At 42.3% G+C, this 12394-nt stretch overlaps 1 protein-coding gene across 1 annotated transcript in view; it reads right to left on the bottom strand.

Moving 5' to 3' along the window:
• The window catches only part of csmd3b (CUB and Sushi multiple domains 3b), a 2128577-nt gene that overhangs the window by 411202 nt on the left and 1704981 nt on the right, over nucleotides 1-12394 (bottom strand). Inside the window, exon 28 of the mRNA XM_078541225.1 lies at nucleotides 671-809. Within this exon, the coding sequence (XP_078397351.1) occupies nucleotides 671-809 (139 nt within the window). The remainder of the gene's footprint in view (nucleotides 1-670; nucleotides 810-12394) is intronic.

Here is a 12394-nt window from a genome sequence, read left to right as displayed (position 1 = left end):
CACAAGTAAAGTCCTTCTTAGGCTTCGCCTGACTGTGACATCTCTTCTTGTTGGATGACCTGATGGGAATGTCACAATAGCCACTTGCCCTGGAGGGCAACTTAAAATTGGAATTTGTGGAACTAGTGTGTATTGACAGTGGGTAAACCCACAGGTGGTTTTAACACCCTGCCCATCCATTGGCTTCTGCCAGATTGGGGGGTTAAAATTTCCTCTTCAGATTTTGACCCATGTTTCCTAGTTGTGCATAGCACCACGTTAGAATACATTCTCCTGAATATGATTTCACAGTGTCAGGCACCTTTTGGTACCTCAACCAGGAGGCCATTCTTCATGTTGGAACCTAGAAAGCGAGTATTGAGAGGCTATTTGCTTGCAGAAACATAGGTAGCCCTTATCCTGTTCTTATCTGACCTCTACAAACCCCAACAAAGGTCATTAGATTCCAGTGATAAGCAGAAGAAATGGTTGATTTTCTCTTCCCTTACCTTACCTAAGGCTGCTGATTGCAGTTCAAGTACCTCTACTGTGTGGTGAAATCACTTACCGTAGTGTCAACTTTCCTAGTCTGTATGGTCCAACTATTCACATTCCATGAACCTTGGTAATGCTGATAGCACAAAATTAACAGCAATAAAGTACATAATTTTGAATAATGAAAAATCATTACCTTATGAATGTCAAAGATATGATGTAGTCATTATTAACTGTGATAGTCCAGTCACACTCTTTGCCATGTGGATATGGATGTGGGTAGCTTGGCGAAAGAATAAATCCTGAAGAACTTGTCAGGTTGCCGCCACATGGTGCTGAAGAATAAGATAAAAATATGCTTGTATTAAATTGATGAAAATTTCAATTCAAAATCACAATTGTCTTCAGATTCCACAGTCTGGCTTATATTCAAACTGCATTATGATAAAAAAGACTTTTTTGAATTTCACAATGCAAACAGACTGTTCTGATGAAAACCTTTCAATCTTTTGTTTCTCCTCCATTCCATTTTTTACATTTTTCTTTGCAGTGAACTTTGAAGGCAAGGGTCAGGTTCTTTGCAAAGTGTACTTTATAAAACAGCTCATGTGCTGCAACCTATCCACCACATATGGTACTCCAAAAAAGGGGGAGCATTGCAAGCTTATCAGATAAACACCAATCACAAAAAGGAACATTGTGTTTGCTTAAAAGAAAGGTGCTCTCAGCTTAATTCTTTTCTGCCTGCGTTGCCTACAATTTGAGTAGGTTTCTACTCTGATATACACTGAAATTCGGTGCAATGAAAGAAATTTTACCTCAGTTATTTCAGTGACAAATTGGATAGCTCTTCAAAAATGGGCAATAAATATGGTCTTGGGGGTGATGCACACAACCCACAACAAATAAAGAAAAGGCTAGCGCAAGCATGATGAAACAAATGGCCTACTTCTGTGCTGTATCAATCTATGATTCTACGATAGTGCGGCAAATGAAAGCTTCAAGTTGTTAAATCATATGAAAAGGGCATTTAGAAAAGCACACAATTTGAACTTGAAAATATATTATTCCTGTATGTTATTAGTTGCTAAGAGCAGGCTGTGCACTGCTAGCTACTGACAAATCAAGCAGAGTTAATTGCACTGTCAGAGCAACGAAGATACAGTCGAGGATAAGTAGAATTCATATGACATAAAAAGACAAAGCAAAGTGTCAGTGAACAAGTGGAACCAAATAAGCATCTCTATGTTGCAAACATTTGTGCTGCAGTGAAATGGCATAGAAACTGAAAATACAACAACAAATCTTGGCTTTAACATATTTAAGCTTTAAGATCTGCAACCTATCTGCAGTGCATTTCATATTGCATCCAAAACTGCTTGTTTTGCTAACGTATTGCAAAATAAAAATCAAGATTCAGTGCTCCTTTGAAATGAAGTGTGACTTTTAGAATACATGGAAAAAAAAATCCAGAAATATTATTTGCAGATCCACACAAGTGTATACTTAATGGATATCAATTAATGCTGATATCGAACATAACAGTTAATTAAGTATTTAGTGCTTTGTAGGTTTTAGATTTTTACTGAATGGGTTGGATTTTGCAGTCAACAGTGAGGCAACAGTGTTCACCTATGACCTCAAAGGAAAGCCACCTACAAAGATCCCGCAATCTCTGTGGCATGGATTTCCCTTTCCTGACAGCAATTCAAATCGGGCACCATCCTGATTTCCTGGAGTTCCACAACAGAAATGTCATCAAGTAGGGTGACCAACCAAATTAAACAAAACTAACTGAGTAATATGTTCATTCTGTAATAAGTTTATTGGATGCTGAATTTGATAACACAGAAAACAGGCGCAGCGATGGTGATGCATAATTAGCCAGGGCCCGGTGATTATGATGCAAGCAGCATGCCAACGTTGAGCGGTCTGCTCATTTCAATAATTTCAGCATCTAGCCAGTGCTAATTGCCATCTGCACATCAGCAAGCAGCCAATATTGTCAATAGCTGGCAAAACTTAAAGATAGCCTACACAACTTAAAGCTAATCTGCATTGCTTAAAGTGGGACATACATTGCGGCTGGGGAAGGTGCTGGCGTTTGTGTAAGAAGTGACTCTGACCGTGGAAATAACAAGGAATGGCACAACACAAAAGAGGGTGGGCTCAAAGGTATTGGATGCTACACTGGAGGTCTTGGATGAGGAGGTGGAAAGGAGGAGAGATGTCCTGTATCTCAGAGGCAACAAAGGCCTGCAGACACATGCGAGTAAGACATGCTCCATGGGGAAGCCTGTAATCTGAATGAAACTGAATATTCAATCTGCATGCTTCTATTTGCAAGAGAGAATGGCTTGCAGTTAGTTCACAATGAATCAAGAGTATCACTGATCTTCCTAATGTAACAGTGGGTGGCAAACTGCAAGATTTTGCAAGTATATTCTGCTCCAGTCTTGAAGGAACCAGATGCACAAAAGTTCATTGTTATGATCTCCTTCACAGCCAATGACAATGCTTTCCTCTCCTTGTTTTGAGTTTGCATTTAGTGAGGACATCCTGCTTAAGTGTAAACATCTCACATTTTGTTTCACACTGAGATTCAGGCACAAGAATTGATCCCTGCACACACTGGAAAGATCTGGTCATCCTTGTCCTCCCTCTTCCAGCATCTGTCCTGCTTTGCGCGGCCTCCATTCATTCTTCAAGTCATGTGTATTACACGGGGAATGCCTAGTAGTGCACCCATTTCTGTGAGCAACTGGTTCATTGTAAAGCCTTGAATTCAGCAAAAGGACAAAGGAAGGGTCACCCCCCCAAATGTCCTCCACTGCCAAGAAGTTCCCAGGTAAGGATTGTGCGGCAATTGCCTAGGAAATGCAAACCTCCCCTGGGCAATTGCACTGCACTGGGAACCAGCCGAAAATGCGATTTAAATCTCAAACTTCGAATGGTTCTGACATCAATAGTTACCCAGAAAAAGGTAGAAAGATTAAAACAACTCATAACATCTGGGTAACTATTGTGCAGGCCCACACTGACCCCCTATGGGACACCCCCATGTCCTCAAACCCCCCACGGGACATCCCCCAACCCCCAGCAACCCCCCCAATGATGATGATTCCCCACCCAACGAAAATACCCCACCCCCATGAAATTCCCCTCCTCCACAGGATTCCATCCACGACTGGATTCCCCCATCCACGGGATTCCACTCTCCACCCACCCGACTTTGGATTCCCCCCTGCAGAACTCTCCCCCCATGGGATTCCACCCCATCTTCGGAGTCTTCACCCCCAAAACCCCTGCCCAAACATTGGGACTACCCCCCAAGGTTCACCACCTCTCTTCCCCTTCACCCCCACAAGGTCTGACCCAATCCGAACAGAGGGCTGACCCCCTCGACCAGGGCCTAATGCAACCCCACCTTTCCAGGCCCAACCGAACACCCCCCTATCCCCGGCACCAGAAAAGAGAGGGCATGGCCTCTTTACATCCAACTAAGCTGCCCTCGGCATTGGGCTCCGGGGACAAACTGCATGGCCCAGATCTCGCCTGCTTGAGTTGGAAGGTTGGGCGAGATTGGATCGGAAAAAAATTCAGGTAAGAAAGGAGGAGCAATTGCCACACCAATTGAAGTTCAGGCCTATTGTTATGGACAGGGGAGGAGGGATAAATTAAAACCCCCAATTCCCTTCTGTCAATAATCATGTGGTTTATCTTGAAAAGGTAGATGTTTGCATTTCTAAACCCCCAGTCGTGAGTGGCCAATTTTAAATACCAGCAGCAGACTTTTGTGGGTTTATACAAAGAGGATTATTTATTCACATACTCACCCTGAAATATCTATTTTATGTCAGTCACACACCACACATTCAAGAAAGATAGAATTAAAGAAGATACTGCCCTTCCACAAACATAAAACAAAAGAACAGTTAATAGTTAATGTATCTTTCAGTGCCCAGTGAAGAAGGAAGCTTTTTTCCACTCCTGAATTGTAGTTCAGGTAAGTTTAGATGGCTAGCAGATATCACAATTACTTTAAAAAGAGGAATGTGCAGCAGGTCATAAAGTCAAGCACTTGTGGTGGTTGTATCAGGTGGTCCAATTTCTTTACAAGTGGACTTGGGGCTTTGGAATCAGGCTGTGAAGCTTTTTGAAGGGCTTTTAAGGCTCCCTGTTCTTAAATTGAGGTGGAACAGCCTTTCTCTGCAGCTGTTGTGTTGTCGACCCTAGTCTGCTGACTGCACCTCCTAAGGTCTCTTCTAAATTTTGGGATAAAAGGACTTCAAAATCAGAGAACCAGTTTCAGTCACATGGTCAATATCCCTGATATACAAAAGCAGGTAGATGGTGATCTTTGACAATTAACTTGTGGATAACTGGCTTTACTTTTTTTCCATTGTAAGCCTGGAGACATAGGGCTGGATTTTCATTCTTAAGGCAAGTAATGGGAATCAGGAAAATTCCCTCAGCCCGCCCACCTCAGGAGGAAGTGCCCACAATGACTGGATTGTCATTCTGCAGGGTGGGGGGGGGGGGGGGGGGGGGGGGGGGGCGCGCGTTGTGGGCTGCAGTTGGGTTAGCTGACCTGGGAAAAAGTTTGGAGGCAGTCATAGCACTGCCGGTGCAGAGTTTGGCTCTTTAAAAGGCATGCCTCAGTACTGTGGGGCTTTGTCTCAGTTAAAATAAAAACAGAAAGGCCCTCCAGCCCTCACTTCCTCCTCACCCCCATATGCTCCTCATGCCCCATCTATTCCACCTCATATAGCCCCTCATGCCCCCCCATGCTAAGCTATGCCCCCCAAACAACCCCGATGTCCCCTCATGCCCCCATGCCAAGCAATCACCCCACATGCCAAACTATTCATCCAGACGCTTCAAATTATCAATAACAGATACACTGACCACTTGCAACCTCTTTATCTTGTGAAAATAAACATTGTGAAATTGACAGAAGAGCTCAGAGAGCCAAATCAAGCAATGTTTCTCTGGGGCTCAGATGTTTTAGTACTCCAATGGACATCTGGGCTCACAGTCAAGAATACATAATTGGCTGAGCACCCAGAAATCCATTAGCCTGTTGAAATAACTGAGACCCAGGGCCTGGATGATTGACGCTTTTATCGGACAGTGGTAAAAATGAGTTTTTTTCAGCAAGTGGAAAGTTATCAATGAATGACTGTTTATTTAAAGCTTTTTTTTAGCTGTCACTGTAGGGTTCATTAATTCTATGCAGTGTAAAGGGGAAGTCCCATAGTTTGGCATGAGGGGCCATAGCGAATGATTGGGAGGGGCAGTTTTTGGCATGGGTAAATTCAAAAGGTCCCCTCATGCAGTTTATGGTTCACAACATCTTTGAAGAGTTGCAAATCTTTGACTCTTTGAAAAGCTGGCCCGACTCCATGAAAACTGCAGAAGAGTAGGACATGCCATTTGCTGCAATCGAGCTGACCAGGTTGTGAGTACCTGAATCAGCTCACACCCTTAAAAAACACAATTAAAAATCGTAAATCCTGGGAACAGGGCTGGGAATACCAGAATTGGCCTCTGGCAGCCTTTTTTAAAAGACTCTTGAATCATCCTGACTAGTCGAGAATCCAGCCCATTGAGTTTGGAAGTCCACTGACTCTGTGTTTTGGAGTAAGCTTTGAACAATGGCAGGCATGAATTCCAAAAGAAGTGCTGTCCAGGCATGTCCATTCAATGTGGAGACCCCCCCGCCCGCCGCAGGATTATTCAATTCAAAACTTTCCAGAAGTTTGATGGTCTGGGTTGAGGGTGCAAGGTCACCTGACCCCCTTGGTTGCCATGTTAACAGTTCATCAAGTGTCCATTTTTAAATAGATAAAGGCAGCTCCAGAATCTTCCAGATGAACGCGGTCCATGGTTGAAGTTTTGAAAATGGCATGCCTTTTACTGGGCATGACAATAAAAAATAGGAGCTGGAAAAGATCATTTGGCCCTTTGAGCCTGCTCTATCATTAAGTAAGATCATGGTTAATCTTCTATCTCAACTCCACCTTCCCACACTAACTCCATATCCCTTAATTCCCTTAGTCCCTCTATCAAGCTCTGACTTAAATATACTCAATTACTGTACATCCCGAGTACCCTTGGATAGAGAATCTAAAGATTCACATGCCTTTGAGTTAAGAAACTTCTCATCTCAGTTCTAAACGTCTGACTCCTTATTCTGAGACATAATCTCATCATTCTGCAGGAAGAATTATCCCCCTGTCCGGGGGGATGTGCAGGAGCAGGCATGGGCAGGCGCGCCTCCAATCAAGGTTTCATGAAGGTTTTAAAATATTTAATAAAGGTTTCACTGAAAGTGATGGACAGTGTCACATGAGGGGACAAGTCAGGGAAATTTTCTCTTTAACATTTTTAAATTTGGAGCTGATCTCCCTGAGGCAGCACTTAGCCTCAGGGAGATCAGTGCGTTCTTTCGCGTGCATGTGCGAAAGAGCGTACTCTCAGCTGAGGGTCTCCCCCCACCACCCCCGGCCCGCACAGGGAGTGCATAGCACTTCCTGACAGACGTCACACTGGGTGGGCCTTAATTGGCCCGCCTGCATAAAATGGCGGCACGCCCCTGATTGGGGGCGCCGACTGGAGGCGCGCCTGCCCACACCCGCTCCTGCATTTCCTCCCCCAATGGGGGGAAAATTCTTCCCCTAGATTCTCCAGCCAGGGAAAACATTTACTCAGCATCTACCCTGTGTTATAATATTGGCCGAGACAGGTAACTCTTTTTTAAAAGAAAGAAGAAATCCAAAATCTTAGTTATTTCCTGAAAGAATGAAGCCACAAGATTCCATGCTTTAAGACAGAAAATAATCCCATAGAAGAGTCAAATAAAGCAATCACTAAATCCTATCTTTGGTAACCAGTCAGACTCTAAAACCAAGAATCAACACAAGTTAACCAATAAATTAATAGGCAAAATGATGTTGATTATAAACTATAAATTAAATGGCAGGTACAACTAAGACAGATCTTATGAATTGGCTCAGCAGTCCACTCAGCATATAGGTCATAAATCTCAGTCAGAAAATTCTTCAAAACTCTGTCTTCTCCATAAAGAATGTTAACTCCTCTTCTCAGATTTAGTCTGACTCCCACCTGACAGCAGTGCATAACCAACCCTAGTTCCAAGTGCACAGTCTTCACCAAAAATGGCACACGTCGGTTGAGCCTCCTCAACTCTGCCTAAGACGGTCTGGATGTTGTAGATCCATCCTTCATGTAACAAAACAGATGCACCAACTGTGTATTTGTAATTCTCAGCTTCTGGATCTAGTCTCTGTCTTCTTCAGCTTGCCTATACTGAACCACTGGGATCATCATAATCTCATTATCATCATAGCTGAGCTCCAATGGCTCTGTGTCCTTTTTATATGGTTCCAGTCAGTTTCAGTCTCCCCCAAAGTTTTGGTTTCTAATCTCACTTTCAGTCTTACTGTACTTAGAAACAGGGAGGCTCAGTTTCCTTTTCTCATTTTCCCTTTCGGTTACCGTTATCAATTTGTGCCTGTCTCACAAAATACAAGATTTGAAACTACAGATTCCATCACAACTGTCAAAACCCTTAAGAATTTTATGTTTCAATTAGATCATCTCACATTCTTCTAAATTTCATGGAATGTGGGCCTAGTCCACTCAATCTCTCCTCACAGGACAACCTAGGAAATAGTCAAGTGAATCTTCATTGCACTAAGGAAAATATGTCATTCCTTAAGTAAGGAGATCAAAACTACACACACTACTCCGAGGGCGGAATTCTCCCATCCGGGATTGAGTCCCGTGGCGGGGACTGGGGGGGGTATCTCCCGCTGCGGAGGGGAATGGAAAACCACGCCATATTTTTCGGTCCCGACATAATTAATCATTCACCCAGGCTTTTCTTGCCGTCTTCCATTGCGGGTGGGGGAGGGGCATGATATCCGTATCCGGCGCCGGCATTCCAGATCAGCCATGGCGGACAGCATTGGAAGGTACCTCTGAAAATTCACGCCAGCGTGAAACTGATTTTCTGGCCTCCCGCCAAATTCTCCCCCATTCCTGTGCAACCCACGCCCCCCGCCCCCCCCCCACAAACCCCCCATAGATCCCACCTGCGGGGTCATGGGAGAATTCTGCCCCAAGTGTGGCCTCATCAACGCCCTGAGTAATTATAGAACGATTTCTTTACTCTTGGACTCAAATCCCTTTGTAACAAAAGCTAACATACCATTTGCCTTCCTAATTGCTTGCTGCATGCGCACGTTACCTTTCTGTGATTCTGTGATACAAAGATACTCAGGTCCCTCCTAATGCAAACATTTCAGTCTCTCACCATTCAAAAAAATTTGTCTTTTGCGTCTTCTACAAAATCTCTGCCTTTTCCTTATTCTCCATTATAATTTCCATCCATCTCTGCCTCTAATGTGCTGGTGTTTACTTTCAATAATCTCTTCCAATTTACATACTTATGGAGACGTTTATAATCTGTTTTTTATGTTTCTTGCTCAGCTTCTCTCATATTCTCTTGTCTCTTTCCTTATTAGTTGCTCTCACCTTTTTTGCTGAATGTTAAAATCCTTCAGGCTTACTACTCTGTTTGGCAACATTATAAACCTCTTCCTTTGACCTAACGCTATCTTTAACTGCTCTTGTTATCCACAGTTGGACCACTTTTTCAAGGGTATACTCCTTCAGCACCTGCCACATTCCTCCCTGTAGACATTGGTATCTTTAAACAACAATAGAAAGCACCAAATAGCTGTAGAACCTAAGCAACACTCAAAAAAAAACAACCAGGAGCTAACTTTTAGTTCATCAATTTAAATAGCACTAATGGGGGATCCTTCCTGCTGTTCCAGGCGCTTTCAGTCTTGCAAAGTTGAGAGAGGGTTTTAGCTGAAGCATTGAGCTCAAAAATGCACTGCTGGCATCAAATCACATTTACACACTGATTAATGTCATGATCTACCTGCTCTGCATACTCCTAGCGGCCATTCACTCTGTGCGTGCTAACATCCCCACTGAATGCTGTCCAATGATATTCACCTCAAGATTGTGCATGTGCATCATGAATACCATTTTTGAGCTTTAAGAGCACTTGTAGTATCCCAAAAAATGGGTGCAAATAGTCCCAATTTCTTATCCTATGTCTTCACTGTTCATCATACTAGTTCTGTACCTCCTCCACTGATGCTCTTGTTTCATTGCTTGGGTGTAGCAGAGGCTCAATCATTACCAAGACTCCCAGGGAAGGCCTTAATTTCTGGCCCTTCTTGTTACACCTCCTTCAGTGCTATGGCAGCAGTCCCCCAGAAGCGATATGGATTTTAATAATTCTAAATTGGCCGAACCCCATAAGGCTTAAAAAAAAATCCAGTTGCTATGAATGAACATAAACCTGGGGTCCATTAGAATTTGATTGATGTTAGTGAGGGAACCTGGTGGAAATTTGGAAAATGTTTGTAAAGTTCCAACTCCTGGTCGACATGAAAAGATTTTCGCTAATCTTACACCAAAGTTACAACAGGGAGAAATCCAGCAGAAATTACTGTTGTGTTTATTAGAAAGTTGCTTGTGGCCCAGTGGGTAGCATCGCTGCCTCTGAGCTAGAAGCTCCGGGTTCAAGTCCCACTCCAGGAATTGGTGGCCAAGGAAATTGTGTTTATTACAAAACAGGTTGAGTATCAACTTGTAAATCCTTCCAACATACACTAATTGTGGGTGGTAAGAGTGGGAGAGATCCCTGGTCAACCACCTGATAGCAAGAAATTGGACCCTCCACCATTGCTATCCATGGCTCCAGGCTACAACATGCATGTAAAAATGTATGTTGCCAAAGCAACTTGGACTTGTTGGCTGGACAGCTGTTGTGGATCAGATTAGAGCCAACAGCACAGGTACTCCACCCTCACCATTTTACCCACCACCCCCCTTCCCCCACACCCACACCCACACCCCCACCCCCACCCTTACCCCTGCCCTCCCTCCACTCATCACTAGAGGGCTGGTAAAATCTTGTGATGTGTTTTTAAGTAAATGAGCTCTCACTACATCAGCAGGAAACCAACTTGGAACACTGACTAGTCCTATTGGTGAAAAAGACAGACATTTTTTTGTCAAAGCTTTTTGTGTTGAACTCATCAGAACAATTCGCAAGAAAATACCAATGTCAGGAGAAACAACATATTTAAACCGTATGAAAAGAGACTGCTGATTGATTGCCAAGTGGATTCTGATTGGTAGAGGTGTTGCCATGGAGAATGCACCAGTTGATGGTGACTGACAGTTGACTGCCAAGCATTGTTTGAAATTTAAACCAGGCAGCTTACTTCTGATTGGTCAAGATATTGCCTTGGGGAATGAACCAGTGAATGGCTGTCACTTATTTTGTTTAGTTGAAACTAGCACAATGTGTGTACATGTTCTTTCTTTTTTTTTTCCAGCAATACTCAAGTTCTGTACTTCTAAACAACTATTAGTCCTACTGGCATGAGGGAGTTGAATTAATATAAGCGAAGATCAGTCCTTAATACAGGTTATCTCAATGATCATGTCATTTTGATGGTACTTAGTAATTTATTTCTTCCTATCGTCATTTTTCACATTTCAAAATTTTAAAATGCAGCATGATTAATTGTGCGAGAGCTGACTGAATTTGTTGTCATCTTTTAGATATTAACAAACAGGGAGACAGAATGTGAAATTGTGATGTTTAAAAGGAAGTATCAGAAACAACAACAACTTGCATTCATCTTACATAAGGCACTTCACAGAAGGAAATCAGACATAATTGGACGCTGCAAAATATATCTCCATAAATACACTGTTTAAAATTGACTAGCTGTGGAGAATTATGAGTAACCATAAACTTCTTCACAGAGAGTGTTGATATCATCATGGGAGAAAATTAGTTTGGGGGAATTACTGAGAACAACAGTGTGAGGGTATTAAATTAAATATATACAGCTAAAATTATATGATCAATAAAAAATTCTGGCAACTATCTTCAGCACACTACTTAGCTGAATAACTTTTTCAAGTCTATCCCCCACCCTCACATTGGCACCATTTTTATTAATGAATAATGGAAATAATACTATAAAATGCATAGGATTACTCACAGAAATAGGCAGATTGTCCCAATGTGTCTGTGTTGAGATTCTTAGAATTGCCACATCAGCAATATTTCAAATCCAGGTATTGTTTTCCAAATCTCTTTATTCCCCCTTTCCTCAACCACCAATCTAACCTATTCTTAAATGTTGCCATGGTCTCTATTTTAATTATTAACTCTGGCAGTGGATTCCACAGACTTACAATCCACTGTGTGAAGTATTTTCCTGCTCTCTGTCCTTATTTCCAGGTCCCCTATTCAAGAATCCTCAATTTGTTTTTATCTGCTTAGTTCCATTCTTTTGTAATTTTGAACAACTTTATCAAATTACTCTTTAACCTTCCCAAATGTCAGGTTAATCTCCATCTTTATATTTCCTCATACTAGGCATCATCCTCATAAATCAGAGCTGTACTCGCTCTCTTCCCTCAACCTCATTTCCACAATGCAGTCTAAGACTGCACACAGTACTTCACCTACATTTACACTTATTTGTAAATCATTCTTAAAAGAACTGATGATTAAACTCTTGCTTTAAGGTGCTTCCATCTGAGTTTAACTAGTTGACTTACAAACTACAAAGCAAAATTGGCTGATCATTTATTTACTCATATTTGTAACACTTTGACTTTTCTACTTGCTCCATTTCCCAAACATTACTGATTCTGCCCCTGCAGTCAGGGAATAGCAGAAAATTGCGCACACAAATTAGTATAAGCAGTCTTCACGTTGCAGAGCTTGTTTACAGCAGAATGAAACTACTGAAATACTTATATATAATAGAAATTTGAATTTAAA

Source organism: Cetorhinus maximus, chromosome 4 (assembly GCF_964194155.1).
Source record: "Cetorhinus maximus chromosome 4, sCetMax3.hap1.1, whole genome shotgun sequence".
Taxonomy (NCBI): domain Eukaryota; kingdom Metazoa; phylum Chordata; class Chondrichthyes; order Lamniformes; family Cetorhinidae; genus Cetorhinus; species Cetorhinus maximus.
Note: the sequence above shows the minus strand (reverse complement) of the source record. Positions and strands in the feature narration are given on the sequence as shown.